The 26,390-nt window shown below is 44.9% G+C and overlaps 1 protein-coding gene across 2 annotated transcripts in view; it reads right to left on the bottom strand.

The window, feature by feature from the left end:
• The window catches only part of nAChRbeta1 (nicotinic acetylcholine receptor beta1), a 146,108-nt gene extending 122,274 nt beyond the window's left edge, over nucleotides 1-23,834 (bottom strand). The window contains exon 1 of one of the 2 annotated variants that reach the window (XM_069304852.1): nucleotides 23,621-23,834. In XM_069304852.1, coding sequence (XP_069160953.1) covers nucleotides 23,621-23,708 — 88 coding nt within the window. In that variant the 5' untranslated portion in view covers nucleotides 23,709-23,834. The remainder of the gene's footprint in view (nucleotides 1-23,620) is intronic. The other variant, XM_069304851.1, reaches the window with a different exon arrangement.
• Nucleotides 23,835-26,390: the final 2,556 nt, after the last annotated feature.

Here is a 26,390-nt window from a genome sequence, read left to right as displayed (position 1 = left end):
GGGATGGGACGGGGGAAAGGAATGGCGCCCAACCACTTGGTGAGCCGTCTGGGATTGAACGTCGACCTGCATGTAGCGAGACAGTCGCTCTACCGTCCAGCCCAAGTGGTTTGACAGAAATGGAGACTATATTTAGTGAAAACAGCTCCTAAATGTTCATTTACACATGTGTCTCATTTACACATGTTCATGTACACATGTGTCTCATTTACACATGTTCATTTACACATGTGTCTCATCTGTCTCAAAACACACTCTTACCTGTCTCTAGACACTCTTACCTGTCTCAAGACACACTCTTACATGTCTTAAGACACACTCTCCCCCCCCCCTCTGGCAGCCATCATGCCTACCCTCTTCCACACCTCTGGGCGTTAATGCAGTCTCTCAGTAAACATCCATATCCTGATCCTTCGCTGGGAGCGTCGACAGGAGCGGAACCTCTTGAAAAAGGATCCAATTCCTCTTCCTCCCAGCTCCCCCCTCCCACCAAAATCGCACTGACAGCTCTCGCTTGCCCGTCGGAAGGTTTCTGTGGTGAAAAGATTGAAATGAAAAGGTGCTCCTTCCCCCCTCTCAATCCCTTTCCCGTGTGTGTGTGTGTGTGTGTGTGTGTGTGTGTGTGTGTGTGTGTGTGTGTGTACTCACCTAGTTGTACTCACCTAGTTGTGTTTGCGGGGGTTGAGCTCTGGCTCTTTGGTCCCGCCTCTCAACCGTCAATCAACAGGTGTACAGATTCCTGAGCCTATCGGGCTCTGTCATATCTACACTTGAAACTGTGTATGGAGTCAGCCTCCACCACATCACCCCCTAATGCATTCCATTTGTCAACCACTCTGACACTAAAAAAGATCTTTCTAATATCTCTGTGGCTCATTTGGGCACTCAGTTTCCACCTGTGTCCCCTTGTGCGTGTTCCCCTTGTGTTAAATAGACTGTCTTTATCTACCCTATCAATCCCCTTCAGAATCTTGAATGTGGTGATCATGTCCCCCCTAACTCTTCTGTCTTCCAGCGAAGTGAGGTTTAATTCCCGTAGTCTCTCCTCGTAGCTCATACCTCTCAGCTCGGGTACTAGTCTGGTGGCAAACCTTTGAACCTTTTCCAGTTTAGTCTTATCCTTGACTAGATATGGACTCCATGCTGGGGCTGCATACTCCAGGTGTGTGTGTGTGTGTGTGTGTGTGTGTGTGTGTGTGTGTGTGTGTGTGTGTGTGTGTGTGTGTGTGTGTGTGTGTGTGTGTGTTTACTTAGTAGTGCTTACTCTTCAGTTCCGGTTTGATAGATGTTTTAAATGTTAAATGTATATGCTTCTTGACATTCCACGAGTTTGTTTTATTAGTGAATTTCAAGTTTTTAAATGGTGTGGTTCCCTTCGTCGTCTCTGACTCAGTTTGCTTCTGTTTGTTTTATCGCTTAGCACGAGATAATTTTCCATACACTACATATAAAGTATACATAACACAACACTCACTAGGAACATGCTGGTATATAATACAAAAATCCTGGTCTCTACCACTGGCCAAAGAGGATTACAAAATCCTGGAAGCAATGCTTACAAGAGAAAAGAGAACAACCTTAAATATACAGAGTAACGACTTCGCTTCCTTGCCAACACTAAGACCTAGACTTCACCAAACATCACTCTATAATGACGTCTCTACTGAAGCCCCACTAGAGTTTTACCCAATGCCTTACCCAATGTTTGACTGCCCCGACCCCATTTGATTGGCCCTAACCCACCTCTTATTTGCCTATGTTAGTTGTCCCTATAACTTTACCCTACCGTACCCGGACCCACACATCTTCGACTCTCTCATGTGAATTTAACCAAAAGATGTACATCATGTTTTCATTCTTTATCCGAATATGTTCCTTAGAGGAACGAAACGTTGTAGAAAATACCTCCTTCAATAATTACTAAGAGTTTTTCTTCCATGAATGTTTGGTAACTTGATTGCTCTTCTCAAGACTGATACTAAGATAATAGAAGTATACAAAGCTTACACAGTAAGAACACCACCAGCAACGCAGTTATATTAAATCAAATATGCATAAAAGAATGTCTGCTGCCCAAGTATATTAATGCATATGGGATCTGAACGCCTGTTAATAAGAGTAATGGTACTGACAAAGACCCGTCCATGTTGGCTAACTCCCCTACATTAGTCACCATGCAAAGTCGAGCGAGGCTAACTCAAAGCGCCTGGCCTCCAACCTTGGATAAGACATATAAACAATCAGACCTTCTCGATTAAAAATATTAATTTATTTTAATTTAGGGGGAGATTAATATATCCACTTGATCAATCTTGATTGATCACGATTGATCAAGAGAGAATTAGAAATATCACCAGATTGTTGTAAAATATCAAGACTGTTTGATGTCACACATACGACGAACATTATTTTTGTTGACTTTTTTTAAATGATTCAGTTGAACATTTATTTTCTCTAAATTACAGTCATTGAAGCAGAATTTTGAGAGCATCAACGTATTTGAAGTTTCATTCAATAGTGAATACTGAGATGCACCTCGTAAGGTTAGGAATGGTTTGCTAGAATAAAATGAGTTGGGTTGAGTTTGGCTGGGGTTGGGTTGGTTAGATTGGGAAAGGATAGATTAACTTAGGATGGGGTAGTTGACGTCAGGTTAAGATGAGTTAGGTTGGGTTTGATTGAGTTAGGTTAGGATGAGTTAGGTTGGGTTAGGATAAGTTAGATTGGGTTAGGATGAGTTAGGTTGGGTTTGGTTGAGTTAGGTTAGGATGAGTTAGGTTGGGTTTGGTTGAGTTAGGTTAGGATGAGTTAGGTTGGGTTAGGATGAGTTAGGTTGGGTTAGGATGAGTTAGGTTGGGTTAGGATGAGTTAAGTTAGGATGAGTTAGGTAGGGCTGCGTCAGTTTGTGTTGAGTAAGGTTAGTGGCTGTATAAAAAGCGTCTCAGTGACGTAGTGGGCTACATACATTTCCTCAGGTTTTAGACCCTAGAATAAATTGTTGGAAGAGAGGAAAGTGGGCAAGGATGTGGTGAGCCAAAGTGGGTTGAGGGCAGGGAAAAGTTGCAAGGTCGGAGAGCCTGCTGTGAGATCCAGCAATATCAACCTTAGCGCCGACAGATGTTGAGATTCAATAATCAATATGGAGTGCCTGGAGCAGCTTGACGAGGTGGGGGAGAGGGGAGAGAGTAGGTGGGGGAGAGGGGGAGAGAGTAGGTGGGGGAGAGGGGGAGAGAGTGGGTGAGAGAGGGGGAGAGAGTGGGTGGGGGAGGAGGGTGGAGAGAGTGGGTGAGGGGGGTGAAGAGAGGGGGTGTTACACAACCTCTGACACACCCTGTTTAATTACAGGTGTTTTTAATTAGGCACTGCATCCTTTTCTCTTTCAGGTGTTGGGGCCAAGGTGGGGTAAAGATGCTGGGGAATGGGGAGGGGAATGGGGGTGAGGGGACGGGAGATAGGTGATTGGGGTCGTAGTGATGGTATCAGATAGTGGGGAATGATGGGGGATGATAAGGGTGGTAGTGGTGGTGGTGGTGGGGGTACTTGTAGTGCTTTCGTATCTGTGGTGGTTTCCTATTAAGTACGAACAGTGAAACAAGACAATATATGCCCCGCCTGCTTGCCTTGTTGGGTGCCCTGTGGGGTTAAAGTTGAACTATTCTGACCTTCAAATTCAGAATCTGGTCTTAAAGTTGTGGGTGGAGGTGGCTTCCCCAACTTCTTCCCTCTAAGTGTAATCCACTTGTTTGAGCACTCGTAAAGGGTGTACGAGTACCTTCCATTTATGGGGTAGACAACTTTGCAGGTCTGCGTTCAATCCCCGACCGTGCAAGTGGTTGGGCACCATTACTTTCCCCCCGTCTCATCCCAAATCCTTATCCAGATCCCTTCCAAGTGCTATATTGTCGTAATGGCTTGGCGCTTTCCCCCTGATAATTCCCTTCCCTTCTCTTTCCCCATTATTGGAACTAAACTCCAGGAACAATCTGCTTGATCACTCCTCGAGTGTGTCAAGGTCCTGCTGTACATATATTTAAAATTACCCCCCCCCCCATATATTTATTTACAAATTTATTTCATATAAATGATTGTTCAATCATTGTAATTATTTGTAATTAATTAAAATTAAATTAATTAATTACTAAGAATTACAAGTAAAATTAATTACTAAGAGCGTCTTAGCTGCATCTCTAACAAGGTCTCATTTTCTAATGGGGTGATTCTTAACTGCTGATTCTTTTTACAGTCGAAGAAAGAGTGACTGACAGAATACTAATTTGATATTCCAGTCAAATACAACACCAATCTCTCAAGCAAATACACGACCCGATGTAATGGCTTCACCCCTGTACCTATGGCTCCTATGGGAGCCGGTCGGCCGAGCGGACAGCACGCTGGACTTGTGATCCTGTGGTGCTGGGTTCGATCCCAGGCCCCGGCGAGAAACAATGGGCAGAGTTTCTTTCACCCTATGCTCCTGTTACCTAGCAGTAAAATAGGTACCTGGGTGTTAGTCAGCTGTCACGGGCTGCTTCCTGGGGGTGGAGGCCTGGTCGAGGACCGGGCCGCGGGACACTAAAGCCCCGAAATCATCTCAAGAATTTCAAGATGGCAGGTAGTCAATACCTGGTAACCTTCGTGTACCAGGCAACCAATGGGGAAGGGAGAATGAGGGGGAGGGGGTAGAAATAGCCTAAGCTACTCTATCCCTTTGAGATGTATTTCTTTCTTATCTCAATAAACATACTTAAACTTGAAGGGAGAATGGGGACTTGTTCAAGAGAACTGTTTCTTCAAACGGTACAGTCAGTATTCCTGTCCCGTTTTCTAATTTCGTCGCATTAAAAGATATAGTTATCAGGGGGAAAGCGCCAAGCCATCACGACTATATAGCATTGGGAAGGGAGTCAGGATAGGGATTTAGGATGAGACGGGAAAGTGGGGGGGGGGGAGGAAGGAGTGGTGCCCAACCACTTAGATGGTTGTGGATTGAACGCCGACCTGCATGAAGCGAGACCGTCGCTTTACCGTCCAGCCCAAGTGGTTGGGCTTCCTTGCACCTGACTAGACCTAGCTGGGATACCGACATTGCTCGTCGCTTTTCAAAATCCACTACGGGATCACCATAGCCCGTGCTACTTGGAACGCTTTATTCCCAGTAGCTGAACCTAGAACAACATCGTCTCCTTACGTGTTCCGTCTGTGGGTAGATGTTCTGTAAATCTATTTCAATAGATCCCTACATGACTAAGGTCCCAGTTAATTATAACTTTTCTTCTTTGTTACCAAAAGTTTTTTGGGAAGTTGAGGGCAGTGAAGTGATTAAGTTAATATAACCTCATGGTCTAAGGCTTCTTTGGGTTTTAATTGGTTGTTTTGGAGTTGATATGGTTGTAGTGGTTCCAAGTTTTGTTGATGGTACTATTAGTATGAGTAACAACGGTGCTAATAAACTATTGGTGCTAGTATGAATAGGGGTGGGGCATTGGGGGGGGGGATTTGGGGGGGATTGGGGGGGATTTGGGGGGTTATTGAGGGGGGATTGGGGGGGGGGGAGATTGACGAGGGGGAATTGATGATGTAACTAGTGTTGATTGTTGTAGATACAGCTCCTCGGAAGAAAAAAGTTGCAAGTAGCACGGGCTATGGTGATCCCGTAGGGGGACTGGCTTGGCCCAGGCGCGGGGCTGTAACTTGTAATGTACATGTTATTAACGGCGATAGGTTGTGCATGCAATGACGAAGCGGCAACAAAGGGCCAAGTACAAAGTGCTAACCAAACCTAGCCTAACCTAGCTAAATGCCTTGATTTTAGGCCACTAGGACAGATTTCTAAAAATGTAATATTATAAATTTTCTAACATATATTGAGGAGCTCGTGTATTTAGTTAAAAATAATTTGTTTTTAGCACGCCTCATATTGTCAACAACACCATATGACACTGCTCGACTTAGAGCTGTCGCAGCTCCCCATGCAGGTTACTTCCTATTAGCATCCCTATTTTCGATGTTTTGAAACTATAGTGGCCCAGTGACGCAAATTAATAAAGATAAACATCTCCTGTCTTTATGAGTAAGAACGCAGGGGGTATCAAAGCAAAGGAGATTGAAAAACCATGATGACGCAAAGTGGGAAAACAACCCCCCCGCCACTTCCTCCACGGTGCGGAGAGAGCAGCAGCAGCAGCAGCAGCAACAGCAGCAGCAACAGTAGCAACAGCAGCAGAAGCAGCAGCAGCAACAGCAGCAGCAACAGTAGCAACAGCAGCAGAAGCAGCAACAGCAGCAGCAACAGCAGTAGTAGCAACAGCAGCAGCAACAGTAGCAACAGCAGCAGCAACAGCAGTAGTAGCAACAGCAACAGCAACAGCAGCAGAAGCAGCAACAGCAGCAACAACAGCAACAGCAACAGTAGCAACAGCAGCAGAAGCAGCAGCAGCAACAGCAGCAGCAACAGTAGCAACAGCAGCAGAAGCAGCAGCAGCAACAGCAGCAGCAACAGTAGCAACAGCAGCAGAAGCAGCAACAGCAGCAGCAACAGCAGTAGTAGCAACAGCAGCAGCAACAGTAGCAACAGCAGCAGCAACAGCAACAGCAGCAGAAGCAGCAACAGCAGCAACAACAGCAACAGCAACAGCAGCAGCAGCAGCAGCAGCAGCAGCAGCAGCAAAGATCATACCCCAGCGACGGGCCAATGAAAACATTCCGATATAAAAGGTCCACGAGTGAGGCATGTCAGACCGAGGCAGGCAGAAAGACACGAACTAAAACACAGGGAGTAATGACCTTACCACCTGTCTCCATCCTACCTGTCACCTCTCCCCCGTCCCTGCCCGTCTAACCACATCCCTCCCGGTCACCCCTACCCGTCCACCCGTCCACTCCATCCTTGTCTTCCCTCCTCTGACGCCTTTCCCCCGTCTTCACTCATGCCTTATAATTCCTGTCCACGTGTGTGAGACAGAGAAGGTACTCTCCCTGTACCAGTACTCATTCTCACATGAGATTGAGTTTAGACAAGTTTCATGAGTTTCAGAATTTGAAAGTTTCAAAAACTCACATGAGTTTCTAGTTTAGAAAAACTAGAAATCACGTTATCCAAATCAGATTGAACGTTTGAAAGTTAGAAAGCTTTCTAACTTTCAAAAAGTTTGAAAGAAAGTTTGAAAGAAAGCTAATCACCTCCCAGAACAGAAACAACGTGTAAAGGATCTAGGGGGATAATATTATCTTAGACAGTTAGCCTCAAGATACATGTGTTCTGTTATCTTGAGATGATTTCGGGGTTTAGCGTCCCCGCGGCCCAGTCCTCGACCAGGCCTCTCGACCTGTAGATCGAGACAAGAAATCGATAGAGTGGATAATTGTGTGAGGTGCCCCCCCTCCATAAGCTGTAACCCCCATATAAGCTATGGGGGATTACATGCGCCCCCCCATACAGCTGTAACACAGAAACTCTTCCCCTATGAAAGAATTGAACCCCCAGACTAACCAAGTAGCAGTGACCATTAGCTTCCAATAACGCCAGCTAATGGTCACAGATTATACATATGTTCTCCCAACTCAATCATACTTACTAGGGAAAACTCGAGCCCATATATACCACACACTTGCATAAACCACAAATTTAGGGTTTAAACTTGTAAACTTGTTTATGGGCTCCCTTGTAAACCACAAAGGGAGAACGACTGTCTAATCTGTCGCCATTAACTGGCGTCATTGGGCGCCGTAGTCGTAGAATAACCGCCTGACTTACAGTTCTTTTAATAATCTACTGTGGTGTAATGGTTAGTGTCCTGGCTGGCCACTTGAGTTCAATTCTCTCATAAGGAAAGAGTTTCTGTTCATATATATATATATAAGTATAGCGGTAAGCCATCTCCACACGCCAGAGGACCTTACAACCTCTGCCCTGGTGCTCGCCCACACTAGGGTTGTGAAGGCTACTAAGAGCATTGCCAAAGTAAACATATACTCGGGCGGTAAAGTTTAATTTTGTGTCCGGGGAGGACTGTCTGGCTGGCTGTTAATGGAGCTTTTGCCTCACTGCGGCTGCGTAAATATAAGACTTTTACACACTTTCTAGGGAGGGAGGAAGGGAGGGAGGGAGGGAGGGAGGGGGAGGGAGAGATTGAGGGGGACGAGAGAGAGAGAGAGAGAGAGAGAGAGAGAGAGAGAGAGAGAGAGAGAGAGAGAGAGAGAGAGAGAGAGAGAGAGAGAGAGAGAGAGAGAGAGAGAGAGAGAAAGGGAAAGAGAGACTCAGAAACATTCATAGACAATCTTATCAAATAATGAAAGAAGTTCAAAAGTGGGTTATATCCAGATGGGAATCCGAAACTCGAAGAAAACTTGCATATGGAAGTTGCAAGGTCTGGTGGTCCCTGGTGAAGGACCGACAGGGACACTCATCTGAGGACCCAATCTCGCCTCTAAACCAAGAGGAACTGTTGCGACCACCAATCAGGAGAAGGCTAATCTACTGGCAAACCACTTTGCTGCCAAGATGCAGGTCCCTGATGCTGAACGTCAGCCTCCACATCTTGCCCCAAGCACTGTGTCTAGGTTGACTGAAGTGGTTATACAGCAGCCTGAAGTTCTCCATCTACTTAACACGCTAGACACAAGCTAAGCTGTAGGGCCAGCTGAGCAGCTGTGCTGACCAGTTGGCTCCACCTCTCACGTGCCTCTTCCAACTCTGCCAAGCTCAAGGAATGGGGCCCTCCTTATGGAAGAAGGCAGACTGGCCCCTTTTCCAGTACACAAAAAGAAGAGCCGCTCAGTGGTTGGTAACTATAGACCAATGTCACTACTCTTCATTATTGGCAAGATCCTAGAATCATTATTTGCTTAGCAAATTATATAATTTCTTTGATTATCATCGGCTAATATGTGATCGACAGTATGGTTTTAGAAAAGGCCGATCTGCTGCTGATCTCTTGTTAAATCTCTCTCCACTAAGTGGCATCAGTCACTGGATGAGTCCAAGATGAGCTGTGTTGTTGCTCTAGACACAGCAGGAACCTTTGATCGGGACTGGCACTCTGAATTAGTAGTGAAGCTGCAAGTACTAGGCATCTCAGGCTTTTTCTTAAGAGTTTAAAAAAGACTATCTTCAACAACGGACTCTAAGGGCAGTCCTCAATAGAGCAGAATCCGAAAGCCACTCAATAGGTGCCAGTGTTCGACAGGGTAGTGTGCTTGGCCCTCTGCTGTGGAATGTTTATATCAACGATCTACTTCGTCTCATTCCTAACTCTGACCTTCATATACAGAAAGGAAGAAATGCCAACTGCTGCAAGACTCATCAACCACCAACATTCACCGATTTCTACCTTGGGAAAGGATATGGCAGATCACATTTTCGGCCGAGAATACTCAAACAATGATGATAACTAGACTACACATGGCAGATCGGACGGGCCTGCAAGTGGGTGGCAAACCATGAAGTTCACAGATAAAACTGACATCTTGGGAATGAAGTTCGACTCTTCAATGACAACGAAAAACCACGTGCATAACCTAACTAAAAAGGCAGCCAGGAAACTTACAGCACTACGGCGCATTTCACATTTTCTTGACAGCAAGGGATGCAAAACGAGCACAAGTTCGTTCTCATCTTGAGTATGTACCCATTTCCTGGATCGCCTGCCCCCCATCATTCATCAGACTGTTGGACAAAGTGGAGAGAGAGTCAAGAAGGCTCATCTCTAGTCTTGACCAAGTCTGGTGGGAACGGTCTGAACATCAGAGCCTGCAACACCGTCGAGACGGTGGTGGTCTTACTGTTATATACAAGGCCAAGATCCTCAAAGTTCTCCCCCTGACCCAACTCCGTGGACTACCAGTAGTTGATATCCGCAGAACTAAGCTCTCAACCTTCAACCGTCTCCTGCTGGAAGTGTCTTTCTCAAGAACATCACTCCATCAGCGATAATTCACTCCTATTTATTTTGTATTTATTTATTTATATATGCAAGAGTTCTTACGTTCTTGTACAGCCACTAGTACGCGTAGCGTCTCGGGCAAGTCCTTAATCCTATGTTCCCTGGAATACGACCCCGCGAAGAATTGTTAAACAACCAAGCACCCATTTTAGTGTTGGGTTAAACAGAGGCTACAGTTAAGGATTTGTGCCCAGTAAATCCTCCCCGGCCAGGATACGAACCCAGGACAAAGCACTCGTGAAACGCCAGGCGAATGTCTTAACCACTACGCCACGGAGACTTTATAAATCTAGGCTGACTCACATCTGGAACTTGTTCACTCAACAGGTTGATACACGGGAGATCAGGTCAACTGATCACATGAAGACTCTGGCACACAGTTGGCTACAGGTTCATCCTGTTCCTTATATGATTGTTACCTAATATTGTTAATGAATAAAGGCTATTCCTACTGATGTATATATCAGACTCATGAAATAAATGGGCCTCTAGGAGTAGGTTTACAGGTGTAATCCTTCTGAGGAAGGATTACAGCTCTTGCTTGAAGTTTCACCAGGTTCCTTATATGATAGATCCCTATGTGATAGTTTCAAAGTTCATTCTCACGAAATAAATGAGTTTCTAGGAGCAGACTTCAGATAAATTAAGGTAAGATAACAGCTCTGGCTTGCAGCTTCACTAGGTAAGTCCTTTGACAGCTCTTATGAACCTTATTCTTAATTAAAACAATAAAAGAGAGATAAAACAATAGATGAGAGAAGAATGGAGAAGTCAGTTGCCCCTCACAAGGATGAAGGTCGTATTAACAGGCTGACTGCACCAGTCACCATCAACAAGCTAACTACACCAGTCACCATCAACAAGCTAACTACACCAGTCACCATCAACAAGCTAACTACACCAGTCACCATCAACAAGCTAACTACACCAGTCACCATCAACAAGCTAACTACACCAGTCACCATTAACAAGCTAACTACACCAGTCAGCATCAACAAGCTAACTGCACCAGTCACCATCAACAAGCTAACTACACCAGTCACCATCAACAAGCTAACTACACCAGTCACCATTAACAAGCTAACTACACCAGTCAGCATCAACAAGCTAACTGCACCAGTCACCATCAACAAGCTAACTACACCAGTCACCATCAACAAGCTAACTGCACCAGTCACCATCAACAAGCTAACTACACCAGTCACCATCAACAAGCTAACTACACCAGTCAGCATCAACAAGCTAACTACACCAGTCAGCATCAACAAGCTAACTACACCAGTCACCATCAACAAGCTAACTACACCAGTCACCATCAACAAGCTAACTACACCAGTCACCATTAACAAGCTAACTACACCAGTCAGCATCAACAAGCTAACTACACCAGTCACCATTAACAAGCTAACTACACCAGTCACCATCAACAAGCTAACTACACCAGTCACCATTAACAAGCTAACTACACCAGTCACCATCAACAAGCTAACTACACCAGTCACCATCAACAAGCTAACTGCACCAGTCACCATCAACAAGCTAACTGCACCAGTCACCATCAACAAGCTAACTACACCAGTCACCATCAACAAGCTAACTGCACCAGTCAGCATCAACAAGCTAACTACACCAGTCACCATCAACAAGCTAACTACACCAGTCACCATCAACAAGCTAACTACACCAGTCACCATCAACAAGCTAACTACACCAGTCACCATCAACAAGCTAACTACACCAGTCACCATTAACAAGCTAACTACACCAGTCAGCATCAACAAGCTAACTGCACCAGTCACCATCAACAAGCTAACTGCACCAGTCACCATCAACAAGCTAACTACACCAGTCACCATCAACAAGCTAACTGCACCAGTCACCATCAACAAGCTAACTACACCAGTCACCATCAACAAGCTAACTACACCAGTCACCATTAACAAGCTAACTACACCAGTCACCATCAACAAGCTAACTACACCAGTCACCATTAACAAGCTAACTACACCAGTCACCATCAACAAGCTAACTACACCAGTCACCATTAACAAGCTAACTGCTTAAACACGAGAAAAGCGCAAATGTGAGCCAAAATTCCATAAATCAACACCTTGAGTAAATAAGTAAAGAAGGTTTAAAGACACAAGGAAAGAAAGAATTAGCGAGAGTAAACTTAGGAGGCAAAGAAGAAGAGAAGAAGATTAAGAGTGAAAGAACCATATTTATTTTTGAGAGAATGTGTGTGGGTGAGGAGAGGAGAATGACGATGGAGTGGAAAGAGTAATAAAGATGGGGAGTGAAGGGTAATAAAGAATGATGGTAAAAGGGGTGGGAGGGAACAGCGCACACATTAGAAGAGAGAAAAAAATAGGATGAAGGAGACAATAAAGAGGAAATAAATCAGTATGAAAGAAGCGTAAGAGCATGAAGTGTCCTCACCTAGTTGTGGTTGCTGGGGTTGAGCTCTGGCTCTTTGGTCCCGCCTCTCAACTGTCAATCCACCAAACACACACCGAAACTACGACGTTGGTACAACGTTCGAGCAAGTTTTAACACCACCTAACCAGTTATAACAACCAATATAGCAAGTTGTAACAACGTTCTAATACGTCATAAACACGTTAAGCCAAGATGTAACAACTTTATTTCAAGTTGTAACAAGCGGAAAATAGAGACAGTTTCGGTTTGTGTTTCCAGGGAATCAACTGGTGTACAGATTCCTGAGCCTACTGGGCTCTATCATATCTACAATTGAAACTGTGTATGGTGTCAGCTTCCACCACATCACTGCCTAATCCATAAGATTTGTTAACTACTCTGACACTGAAAAAGTTCTTTCTAACGTCTCTGTGGCTCATTTGGGCACTTAGTTTCCACCTGTATCCCCTTGTTCGTGTTCCACCCGTGTAAAGAGGTAATATGGGAAGAGAAAGGTGTAGTTGATGAATGAAATACAGAGAGAAAGAGGGAGAGAGAGAGAGAGAGAGAGAGAGAGAGAGAGAGAGAGAGAGAGAGAGAGAGAGAGAGAGAGAGAGAGAGAGAGAGAGAGAGAGAGAGAGAGAGAGAGAGAGATTCCAATTATAATCAGAAATTTGGAAACATGGAAATAAATTAGAGAGAGAGCAAGAGAGGGAGAAAGAAGCGTTGATAAAGAGGACTGACAATAAACAAGACCAGATAAAAATAAGAGCGTAAGGAATTATCACAAAATAAGAGATGTAAGAGCAACTGCAAGAGAAAGTGTCAAAGAAGAGATAAAGGAGAGGGGCTGATGATGAAGGGAAAGAGAGCGAGAACGACTGGGAACAGAGGATACGAGCGAGGAGGTGCGGAACTCAAGGAGGAAAAGAATATGGTAGGCAGCAGGAGAACATAGTAGGCAAGAGAAGAACAGGTACTCGTGAGAACAGGATACATGGAACATTGGACATACGACGAATACACAGAGTAGACGTCTCATTCTTCATTTGGAAGAGGAAGGTATTATGGAAAATTCTCGAACCATCCTGAATCGCCAAGACAGAGCGAATGATACGACAATAATCACATACACCGACGACCGTAGGAGCCATCCTACGCTTGAGGCTGTGTTCATTCGGGAGCTGACACCAGTAATGAACATCCAGATGAATTCGACTTCGAGCATACAACTGTTCGATGGTCCTCCATTGACCCAGAGGGAAGATGGGAAGAGGGAAGACCTCGCGGACAGCTAGAAGTCGGAGTAAGGCAACCACCTCGCCCTGTCCTTCGCCGCTCCCTACGATTAAGGGGGTTAGGTGAATTGTCGAGCGAGGTGTACCCACACTTACATGTGTCTAGATTCATAAGACATTGAACAAGTTACAGCCCCGCTCCTGTGCCAGGTAAGTCCACTACGAGCTCACCATAGCTCGTGCTACTTGGAACTCTTCATTCCCAGTAGCTGAATCTATAACACCAACAAGACATTGAGGTAGACATTCCAAGTAGCAAGGGCTCACCATAGCTCTTGCTACTTGGAACTTTTGTTCCGAGTAGCTGAATCTAAAACAACAACAACTCCTTGTAAGATCAGTATAGCTGTGTCAGTTCAACTCCTGAAGATGTCACAATGCTGACGAAACGTCGAACAACAAAATGGAAAGATGTAGTGTTTCTTCTCCCTCCAGAGTGAAGAAGATATTTGCGTAGAATGGAAAATATCCAATAGAAAACTAATAATAGTCACAATATATTATAATATATTGTGGTAGCAGTCTTTCTTGTAAACATATGTTGATGAATATGACCGAAAGGGTAAAATTAGTGATTCTAACACGAATCTTCTCAATATTTCTTATGTTTTTCTTTACTGTCGAGGGAAGTTGAAAAATTAACTCTCTAAAGTTCATTTTCACACTTTATTATAGTCTGACGCCTAGAGATGCGTTTCATAAGGTACTCCTTACATTCTCAAAGACAAGTTTACCGTGTTTAGCACCGGATTACATTTTCTTTCAGTGGCCTATTAGACCTCATTTATGAAGCCCAAACTTATTCTGGCAAGTTTGGGCTTGATATAGCAATATTTATATAGCAATTGCCATATAACCTTCCTTTACACAATATAGGAAAAGGGACGTTGCCATGTTGTGCATCATTTAGACAATCTATGGCCGTCTTGGCAATGGCTATGCAATTGCAGTGTCCCTTTCATGCTAAGAAAACAGAGGATATGAGTCGTTAGACAGTATGCTGCAACTACTGGTAAACCCAGTAGTATCCCTCCTGTATATGGGTATACAGGAGGCGGGGAGAATGAGGGAGGGATGTGGTGGAAGAGAATGTGGAAAGGAGGTGAAAGGGGTATAACAGGATCCATGGAGTGACCAATGGCCACTATCACCCCCTATCCACTCATTATCACCATATATATATGCCCTCACTATTACCCATATCCTCACATTACCGCCACATATCCTCTCAGTCCACTAAGAGCTTGATATATCCTCTCAATGAGCACATATCCTCTCATGAATGCCTTTAATAATCCGAAAAGCAATTTTTTTAAATAAATAAACTTAGACTATTGCGTCCCGAGTCAAAGGGTCTGCGGCCATAGAGGCAGTAATTAAGAGGAGGAAGAAGAGCATTAGACTGAGCGTTGCTTTTTCCTTCACTTAAGGTAAACTGAACCATTAGCGCTTTAGTACAGAGCCAGTGTAAACTCTTCCTTATGTCTATTACCTCATTCAGAATGCTATAAAATTGATTTTTAAATCAATTTCTAATTCACTATTTTAAAGTTCTATTTACAAATAATATTTACTTTATCTTTAAAGACAAATTTTTATGGAATTCATATAGTTTTTTTTACGATGTAAAATTTAGCAATATTTTTTTTATACATAATTTTGCTAGAACATAACGGTAATTAATAGATCCGAAAAATTAAAATACTTTAATAAAAATAAACACAAACTATTCCAAAAGCACAAGAGTGTAGCTAATTACTCCCAGTTACTCTGGACTTTGTTATTCTTTTCTTAATTATTAGGTTCTTCTTTATGTGGTTGGGCACCATTCCTTTCCCCCGTCCCATCCCAAATCTTTATCCTGACCCTTCCCAGTGCTATATAGTCGTAATGGCTTGACGCATTCTCCTGATAGTTCCCTCCCCTAACCATCACTCTATCCATCAATTACTCCATCTATGCCATCCATCTCTTTACCGTTTCTCTCTGTTTTTGCGTCTGTCTCTCTGTCTCATAACAAAAATATAATTGTCTAATGTGTGGGTGAGAAGAGCTTAGCCGTTTGAAATATTAAAAATAGATTAGTTACCCTCTTTTATTCTCAGAAAGTGGGCGTGGCTTAAGGAAACCTTTTTAAGTTCAGAGAGAATCCGTCTATTTTATGCAAGTACGGGCAGATTATGAACAGCAGGAAGTTTCTATTAATTTTATCGAGATCAATGAATAATTAAAAACATTACTATAGGAACAAAAAAAATAATGGCTATATAATTTTTTCAAAGTATTTAAGTGTGTGTAGCCGGTGGAGGGCAGTGCCTGAAAATCGTCGTGGTTGGGGTCTAAATCTGACCATGGCACTCGCTTTTGAATTCTGGCGACCAGCCTATGTTCATCCCGTACCTTGGACTATTCCATTTTGTCAATTTGGTTGAGGCTAGCCACAAGCGTCTGGCTTTCAACTTTGGACAGAGAGACAGAAACAAAAGAGGACGGTCATTCTTTAAAGTATATTGTTTATGATGTCATGTATTTAAAACAATGTATTATTTGTCTGTTGGTATCTCTCAACAATATCTCTCTACTTGTCTTAATCACTTATTCCATTCATTCACAATTAGGTTGAGTGACCTTTTCGTTAATTTCTATTCCTACGAATAATATACTTGGTAAAATAAAAATAAGCTTCCCAAGTAAAATATTACTTGGGAAGCTTTTCTTTGGTGGACAACTTAAAGAGGAACTCATTTAGGTAACGCTTAAAAAAAGATGAAAATAAAAGAATCCGAATTGAAAATCTTCGTCCCGTCTTGAGTTCGTTAACCTTCTCATTTCTCTAAAAGGTTCCGTTGGGCCAGATAAGCCAATAACCAGTAAGGAACCTGAATTTTCGGGTTCGATCCCCGGTGGAGGCGGAAACAAATGGGCAGAGTTTCTTTCACCCTGCTGCTTCTCTTCACCAAGCAGTAAATAGGTACCTGGGAGTTAGGTAGCTGCTACGGGCTGCTTCCTGGGGGTGTAACAAAAAGGTGGCCTGGTCGAGGACCGGGCCACGGGGACGCTAAGCCACGAAATCATCTCAAGATAACCTCAAGATCCTAGCATGGAAGCAGCGAGGGATTCTGCCTATTGATGACAGAACGAGACACAGTGATGAAGGATTATGTCTCGTTCTGTCGTTTCATGTTTCATGTGTCATTGATTAAGCTTGTTTCAGACAAAAATCATTATCTCTGAATCCCTTGCTATTCAGCAACTTATGCCCAAGCGCGCGCACGCACACACACACACCGGTTGATTGACAGTTGAGAGGCGGGATCAGAGAGCCAGAGCTCAAACCCCGCAAACACAACTAGGTGAGTACACACACACACACACACACACACACACACACACACACACACGCACACATACAAACACGCCCGCATGCACACACGCACGCAAATACATTACCTCACAAGAGGTTACTGCCCAAACTTGAAAGGCAGGCTGAAGAAAACGGAAAAAATAGCATTAACATGCGCAAAGAATTCCCTAACAAACCGAAGTCAGAGAGTGGCTTCGTCACTCTCTGACGAGGAACGACGAGACCCACAGTGACGGTCAAGAGGCAACCCGTTCTCGCACTTGCTTACAGTCAATATGGGCTTATTTAATAAGTGCATATGTGACATACTAATTGATTGTGAATATTTTAGTTTACCTTGAAAAGCTTCATAGAAAACACCGACCTCACCTAACCTTCTTAGTATGTTAAGATAAGCATCTTATTGCTTCTTATTTACAATTATTACTTAACCTATACCGTTGATAGGTATAGGTTACCTATTAATATAACTCCTTGCAGGGGTAATATTAACCCCTGCAAGGAGGCCATTTTGAACAAATGCAATTTATGGTAACATGTAGGGGGCATTTTTGTTTAGAGGGCGGGGAGAGGGGGGGGGGGGGTTGGTAGAGTCGGGCACATTCTAGTAACAAGTTAGGTGGATTCTGCACCAAGTATCGCACTACCACACGAAAGTGCAATTCTAGTTTTGATAAAGATGTTAAAAGGGAATTAACTGTCCTTAGCGTGAAACAGGGGGTACCTGGGTGTGCCCGGGGCACTCTCCTTCCACCTGTAATAACTAGAGTCTGTTTCTCCAACCACTTGGGCTGGACGGTAGAGCGACGGTCTCGCTTCATGCAGGTCGGCGTTCAATCCCCGACCGTCCAAGTGGTAGGGGTACCATTCCTTCCCCCCGTCCCATCCCGAATCCTTATCCTGACCCCTTCCCAGTGCTATATACCCGTAATGGCTTGGCGCTTTCCCTTGATAATTCCTTCCTTCCTTCTTGTATCTCTGTCTCTGTGTGTCTGTCTCTGTATGTCTCTCTCTTTCTATTAATCTGTCCGTTTCTCTGTCTTTGTCTGTCTCTGTTTATGTCTTTATGTCTCTTGCTGCTAGGCTGTGTATTTACTATTTGTATCTGCAGAATCGAGCTATTAGCTCTTGGATACCGCCTTTCTAAGCAATTTATTTTTATTCTATTATGTCTTTAATACACACACACACAACCCCAGGAAGCCGCCCATACCAGCTGCCTAATTTCCAGATACTTGTTTACCGCTAGGTGAACAGGTGTACCAAGGTGAAAGTAACTCTGTCCACTAGTTTCTGCCGCTGCCGGGGATCGAACCCGAGCCCTTAGGACTACGACCCCAGAGCGCTGTTCACTCAGCCGCGAGGCCCCTAGGCGGGCCACGCGGTCTGTGTGTATATGTGTATGTGCGTGTATGTGTGTGTGTTTGTGTGTGGTGTGGTGTGTGTGTGTGTGTGTGTGTGTGTGTGTGTGTGTGTGTGTGTGTGTGTGTGTGTGTGTGTGTGTGTGTGTGTGTGTGTGTGTGTGGTGTGGTGTGGTGTGTTGGGCACGTTCCCAAAAGCTAGCCCCAAACATGTGGCCTACCCCCTCGAACTGTCATATATATATATATATATATATATATATATATATATATATATATATATATATATATATATATATATATATATATATATATATACTTGATCTTACGACCTTACGTGTAGTTATGGGCTAATCTTTCATTTACGCTTCAGGCTGATTTTTTTTAAATGTTAAAAATGCTTTACAAATGTCCAGCCAAAGTTGAGAAGGTTTCCCAAATGAAACAAACTGAATTTTGTTGGTTGGAAGAACAAAACTACAAATCTTTGAAAAGCTAAAATGCCTCGGAACAGCTCAGGTTTGAAACTATGTTCTGAAACTCTCTTATGAAGCCCCCGCTGGTCTGAAACTATGATATGAAATCTTTTTCTTTAAGCCACCCTGGTCTGAACCCCTTTTCTGGTGCCCATGGTTTAAAGCCTTAGTCTGAAGCATAGTCTAATCAGTCCAAATATATTTATGTACAGTTCCCTCCATGTTTCCAAAAATTTTGAAAATCTTTATCAGAAAAGGAACGGTACATCTCAGAGACTGACATATGCACAGATTCCACAGACGTACAGACTCACAGGACCGGATTGAGAGGCGGAACCCAAGAGCCGAAACTCAACCCCCGCAAGAACAACTAGGTAAGTACAGGCGTACATACAAAACTCAAAAGAACTGAATGTCTCTTACAGAACGTTACAAAATACGTTAGAGGATACAAAATACTTCAGAGGATACATAATACATCAGATATTAACTGGTTCCAAAAGATCAAGCCCCCAATTTCCAAACCAGTATTTACCCAGGTCTTTCCCGAATGTAAATTCATCCAATATATATTAAGCAGTTTATGAGCAACAAAGCACATAACGAGGTTGTTTATAACCACCACAACAACATCCATGGGTTGTGAAGTGTCGAAGCTCGTAAGCGATTTAATATACGCAAGCAACACCGCCATGATTAAGGCAAGATGCAAAGGTTTCGAAATATATTCTAAGTCTGAAATAAGGAAAGATTGAAACGTCGGATTGACGTAGAGGGGAAGAATGCAACGTTTAAATGAAGGAAAAAATTAAATTTTTAATGAAGAATTAAACGAGTATTTGAAGTAAGGAAGAATACGTTTGATTAAAGGAAGGAATGAAACGTTTGACTGACGTAAAGGAAAAAATAAAACGTTTGATTGACGTAAAGGAAATTGTCTCAAATGTGAGGGATGTAGAAATTCGCAGTTATTGGAAACGACGAGTATGGTGCTTTGGGGTGTCGTGTGTGTGTGTGTGTGTGTGCACCTGTGTAGTGTGTACTTTTGAAGTGTGTGTACTTGTGCAGCGAATCTCCTTAGTGTGTGCCAGTGTAAATTGTGTCTGTGTGTAGAGTGTGAGTCAGGGTGTAGAGAGTGTGTGTCTGGGTGTAGAGAGAGTGTGTCTGGGTGTAGAGAGTGTGTCTGGGTGTAGAGAGAGTGTGTCTGGGTGTAGAGAGAGTGTGTCTGGGTGTAGAGAGAGTGTGTCTGGGTGTAGAGAGAGTATGTCTGGGTGTAGAGAGAGTGTGTCTGGGTGTAGAGAGAGTGTGTCTGGGTGTAGAGAGAGTATGTCTGGGTGTAGAGAGAGAGTCATGGTGTAGAGAGAGAGTCAGGGTGTAGAGAGAGAGTGTCTGGGTGTAGAGTGTCTGGGTGTAGAGAGAGAGTGTCTGGGTGTAGAGTGTCTGGGTGTAGAGAGAGAGTGTCTGGGTGTAGAGAGAGAGTGTCTGGGTGTAGAGAGAGTGTCTGGGTGTAGAGAGAGTGTGTCTGGGTGTAGAGAGAGTGTGTCTGGGTGTAGAGAGAGAGTGTGTCTGGGTGTAGAGTGTCAGGGTGTAGAGAGTGTCTGGGTGTAGAGAGAGAGTGTGTCTGGGTGTAGAGAGTGTCTGGGTGTAGAGAGAGAGAGAGTGTCTGGGTGTAGAGTCCGTTTAATATTGTGAATGGGTTACACAATTACTTATCAAAACATGATAAATAGTAATTGTTTGAGATAGATATTTGTAGACGAGGAAGAGGGGATAATAGAGAGAGGGAATGGAGGAATGGAGAAGATGAGATGGGATGATGTCCCGAGGAAGATAATGGAGAAGTAGAGGCTAGGTTAAGAGCCGCACTTTTCCTTAGGAGTTAATGGATCAAGGGCTATTCAAGACTATGCTGGGTTGATTGATTGATTGGTTGAAGAGGCAGAATGATGAATTTCAGGTTGCAAATGAAATCTGGGAAGGCGGTGGATGGGTGGGGTTGATAGGTGGGAAGGACAACGATCTTTGGTAGTCAAAGGTGGTTTAGGTAGTGAAGATGAGAATATGAGGCTATGTTAGGCAGTGAAGATGAGAATATGAGGCTATGTTAGGCAGTGAAGATGAGAATATGAGGCTATGTTAGAGAGTGAACATTAGAAAATGAGGGGTAATGAGGCAATGAAGGATTACAGACGTGGAAAATGCAGACACAACAATGGGGTATGAATGAATGAATGAATGAATGAGAGGTACAGAGTGAATGAGGTTGGTTGAACAGGTGTACTACAATTACAAGGCTGCCATGGGCGGTTGGCATAGTTGCCTGTCGCGGCTAGGAGAAGCTGGGAGAGAAAGTTGAGATATATGGGGAGTCTTGTAAGTGAAATCAGTGCATTTGTTTGCAAAGTGGATCCGAGACGATAACTAATATGCTTGCAATGGATGGATGAAGCAGATAACTTGGATGAAAGCAGTAGTAGGGTGGAATAGATAAATGGGGATGGTTAGCAGTGAGTGGAATGGAAAATGGGAAGGTGGCAATGGGTAGGGGGATGAAAAATCCTTAGGAAAATTGCAATGGACAGAATAGAATAATGGGATGATTGCAGTGGATGGGGGTGGGATTAATTCCTGGTGACTATTACAGTTTGTAATGGGATGATTCAAGTTGAAATAATGAATGAGAGGAAAGGGTGCACGAGATAAATGGGTGATCGTAAGAGATGGAGAAATGGGTCTTTGGGCATGTACGGTGGATGGATGGATGCATGTGTAGCGGTGTGTGTGTGTGTGTGTGTGTTTTCACCTAGTACTCACCTAGTTGTGTTTGCGGGGGTTGAGCTCTGGCTCTTTGGTCCCGCCTCTCAACCGTCAATCAACAGGTGTACAGATTCCTGAGCCTATCGGGCTGTATCATATCTACACTTGAAACTGTGTATGGAGCCAGCCTCCACCACATCACCCCCTAATGCATTCCATTTGTCAACCACTCTGACACTAAAAAAGTTCTTTCTAATATCTCTGTGGCTCATTTGGGCACTCGGTTTCCACCTGTGTCCCTTGTGCGTGTTCCCCTTGTGTTAAATAGACTGTCTTTATCTACCCTATCAATTCCCTTCAGAATCTAGAATATGGTGATCATGTCCCCCCTAACTGTGTGTGTGTGTGTGTGTGTGTATGTGTGTGTGTGTATGTATGTGTGTATGTGTGTGTGTGTGTGTGTGTGTGTGTGTGTGTGTGTGTGTGTGTGTGTGTGTGTGTGTGTGTGTGTGTGTTGGGAAGTGGTCATTCATGTAAAATTGGTTACATGAATAGGGCAGGACGGTTGCCTGACTGAAAAGATAACTGCATTGACAGACTTGACAATCGCAAAGAGGAAGCTAATTGCATGGTTGCAGGGGTGTGTGTGTTTGTTTCTTTGGAGAGTGTGATTGTCAATGGGTTCAATAACGGTTTCTGCGTGGGTGGGGAGGGGGTCATTGTGTTTACATGGCCACGAAGGGCTGTAACAATGGACGAAATAGTTATTGCGTGTGGGAAAGGTGATTGCACGGGTGAGAGGGTAACTGCAGAAGTAATTGCATTAGCAGAGCAGGTTGCTGGTAGAGCGGGGAAGTGGGGGATGGTGAGGACATGGATTAGGATATAGGATACATAGGTGGAAGGGTGATTGCTTAGGCGAGGTATGTATTAAATAATAGATTACATGGGCCGGGAAGGGGATTGCAGTTGGCGAAAAAGAGAGGATAATTAGGATTGCTATAGTTGATGGGTAGCATGGATAACATGCATGCAGTGGATGGATGGGATGGATGACTGGGATGCTTGCAGTGGGTTGATGGGATGGATGACTGGGATGCTTGCAGTGGGTGGATGGGATGGATGACTGGGATGCTTGCAGTGGGTTGATGGGATGGATGACTGGGATGCATGCAGTGGGTGGATGGGATGGATGACTGGGATGCTTGCAGTGGGTGTTTGGGATCAATAACTGGGATGATTGCAGTATGGGGGAAGGAGGGGATGGGTTGAAATGACTGATTTGGGTAGCAATAATAGGTATGTGGAACAGGTGCACGGGTTAAAGGGGTGACCACAGGAAATGGAGGAATGGGTGAGAATGGTGGATGCATGAGTAGGGGGGCATGTATAGGTGGAGGGGGGAGGGGGTGGTTGCATGGGTGTAGAGATTGATTGCATTGTCAAGTGAGAAGTATGTTTTGATTGAAAGGGAAGTCGTCTTTCCCCATTAATGGGTGATTTTAAGGGGTGAAAAGGCTGATTGCATTGACGGAATCATTCTTGCATTGGTCAGAGATTCGTTGCATGGGTGAAATTGCTATTGCATGGGTGTGAAGGAGCATTACATGTTTGAGAGAGAGAGAGAGAGAGAGAGAGAGAGAGAGAGAGAGAGAGAGAGAGAGAGAGAGAGAGAGAGAGAGAGAGAGAGAGAGAGAGAGAGTGTTTGCCGTTGTGGATTGAGTATGGTTGCATTAGGATGATTGCAAGAGTGATTGCAACAGTGGGAAGACAGTTTATAATGTGTTGAATGATTTAGTTGCACGTACAAAGTGGATGTTTACATGGATGATGAGTGAGGATATGTTAGTGGATGGATGACAGCTTGTGTGAAGGGGTGGATGAATCCACTAATGGAGAGGGTTGACCCGGAATAGGAGCAATAATTGAGAGGTTTGAGAGCGTGTAATGGACGAGTGAACTTGTGGGGTGTTAGTGGCAGAGTGGGCTCCGTCCTGCAACCCACCTGTGTGTAGAGACACCGTCAGCAGCAGCAGCAGGAGGATGATGGGAGGATGATGGGAGAATGATGATGTAGGGCCCGTGGCGGCCATCTTGTGAGCCCCAGCTTTGGCGCTGCGGCTCCGGCTGTCACTCGTTCGAGGCCACTAAGCCAGGCTACGGTCATCAACCGTCACTCACACCCACTAAGACCCGGGGGCAGCGCGCCCCACCCCCGCCATACGCTGGGTGTGTGTGTGTTGGGCACGACGGGGCATCCAAGAGGGGGCGACGGGGCTGGGCGCGAAGCGGGCGGCGACGGCACACTAACCCGCGCGCACCTTATACTCTCGCGCCGCGCGCACCCACACTCACGCACCACCTATTGACGCTCATACGTCGATATTCCTCCTCCCTCCCCCCTGTCTCTCTCTCTCTCTCTCTCTCTCTCTCACTCTCACTTACTCTTCTAACTCCTCTCTTTCTCACTCACTCATCTCTTTCTCTCTCAGTCATTCCTCTCGTTCTTATTCACTCACTCCTGTCTTTCTCTCACTCCTCTCCTTCTCTCTTTCTCTCACTCCTCTCTTTCTCTCACTCCTCTCTTACTCTCACTCCTCCCTCTCTGTTTCACACACACACACACACACACACACACACACACACACACACACACACACACACACACACACACACACACACACACACATCGTCAACACCACACCAGTACGACCACACCGTCAAAAAATCACACCGCATGCGCACGACCACACCACCACTACTCCCGCACGCTAAAATGTGCCATGCTGCGAGCGTATGACCACACCGTGTTCACCGCCACGCTGCAGGGCCTGCACATCACTAGCACCGAGCTGAACCACACACACCACAAGCCCAGGGAGATGGGACGCAAGTTGAAGGGTAGAAGAACTCCCAGAACCCCATCAACCAGGTATCAACCAGGTATCAACCAGGTATCAACCAGGAAGCTCATGACGGAAATGAGTTTAAGAAATGTAATGAAATAGAAGTGGCATAACCAATAAGTGACATGACCCCCAAGAGGCATGACCTCCAAGAGGCATGACCCCCAAGAGGCATGACCTCCAAGAGGCATGACCTCCAAGAGGCATGACCCCCAAGAGGCATGACCCCCAAGAGGCATGACCCCCAAGAGGCATGACCCCCAAGAGGCATGACCTCCAAGAGGCATGACCTCCAAGAGGCATGACCCCCAAGAGGCATGACCCCCAAGAGGCATGACCCCCAAGAGGCATGACCTCCAAGAGGCATGACCTCCAAGAGGCATGACCCCCAAGAGGCATGACCCCCAAGAGGCATGACCAAGAAGAGGCATGACCCCCAAGAGGCATGACCCCCAAGAGGCATGACCCCCAAGAGGCAAGACCTCCAAGAGGCATGACCTCCAAGAGGCATGACCCCCAAGAGGCATGACCTCCAAGAGGCATGACCTCCAAGAGGCATGACCCCCAAGAGGCATGACCCCCAAGAGGCATGACCTCCAAGAGGCATGACCCCCAAGAGGCATGACCTCCAAGAGGCATGACCCCCAAGAGGCATGACCTCCAAGAGGCATGACCCCCAAGAGGCATGACCTCCAAGAGGCATGACCCCCAAGAGGCATGACCCCCAAGAGGCATGACCCCCAAGAGGCATGACCAAGAAGAGGCATGACCTCCAAGAGGCATGACCCCCAAGAGGCATGACCAAGAAGAGGCATGACCCCCAAGAGGCATGACCAAGAAGAGGCATGACCTCCAAGAGGCATGACCAAGAAGAGGCATGACCTCCAAGAGGCATGACCTCCAAGAGGCATGACCTCCAAGAGGCATGACCTCCAAGAGGCATGACCTCCAAGAGGCATGCACCGAAATAACATGCTGTGGAAACCTCTTCCATCCGTAACTTGAAGTCCAAATTCAACAACAAATTTGAGCGTCAAAATTAGTCCACTACAACCCGACACTTACAAAAGTAGGCCTAAACGTGGCCAGAGTAACCAGCAGGTTTAGGAAGGAGGGTGAACACAGACAGACAGACAGGGAGCCGATACAGAGCACCTGCCACCTACCCGTCAATGGGAAGACAGAATTAGAACAGAGGGAAGACAATATAATGGGATTTCAATGGCCGGAGATGAACACATGCCCCAGACCCACTTCATACCACTCAAGACGCTGGCTGATGAAGATTAAAAAAAGGGAAAAGTAATCACTTGGTTCAATAGGTCATTAAGAGAGGATACGGAAAAGGACCGGAAGAGAGGAGACACCTTAAAAAAAAAAAGTACCTGAAACAGCAGTAGCAAAAAGCTATAAGGACCAACAAAAGCTGATGTGAAGTTATTTAAGGAGGATAAAAAAATAGCGGCCAGAGACCATATGATCAGGTGAAAGAGACAAATAGGGGGAAATAGTCTCACAGAAAATGACAAGGAAGTGTGTGTATTGGAGGGGGGAGGGAATTATCAGGGGAAAGCGCTAAGCCATTTCGACGCATATAGAACTAGGAAGGGTTCAGGATTAGGATTTGGGATGGGGACGGGGGAGGGGGGGGGGAGAAAGAAATGGTGCCCAACCACTTGGTGGACGGTCGGGGATTGAACGCCGACCAGCATTAAGCGGGACCGTCACTCTACCGTCCAGCCCAAGTGGTTGGGAATAGAAGTCAATAAAATATGCCAAGAATTCTTTACATATGAACCATTTTCATACCAAATGAAAGGAGTCAAAAGAATCAATAGACAATAAAGCAGTCAAAATATAAAAGAAAAT

Source organism: Procambarus clarkii, chromosome 53 (genome assembly GCF_040958095.1).
Source record: "Procambarus clarkii isolate CNS0578487 chromosome 53, FALCON_Pclarkii_2.0, whole genome shotgun sequence".
In the NCBI taxonomy this organism is placed as follows: Eukaryota; Metazoa; Arthropoda; class Malacostraca; order Decapoda; family Cambaridae; genus Procambarus; species Procambarus clarkii.
This window is presented reverse-complemented; position numbering and strand designations above follow the sequence as displayed.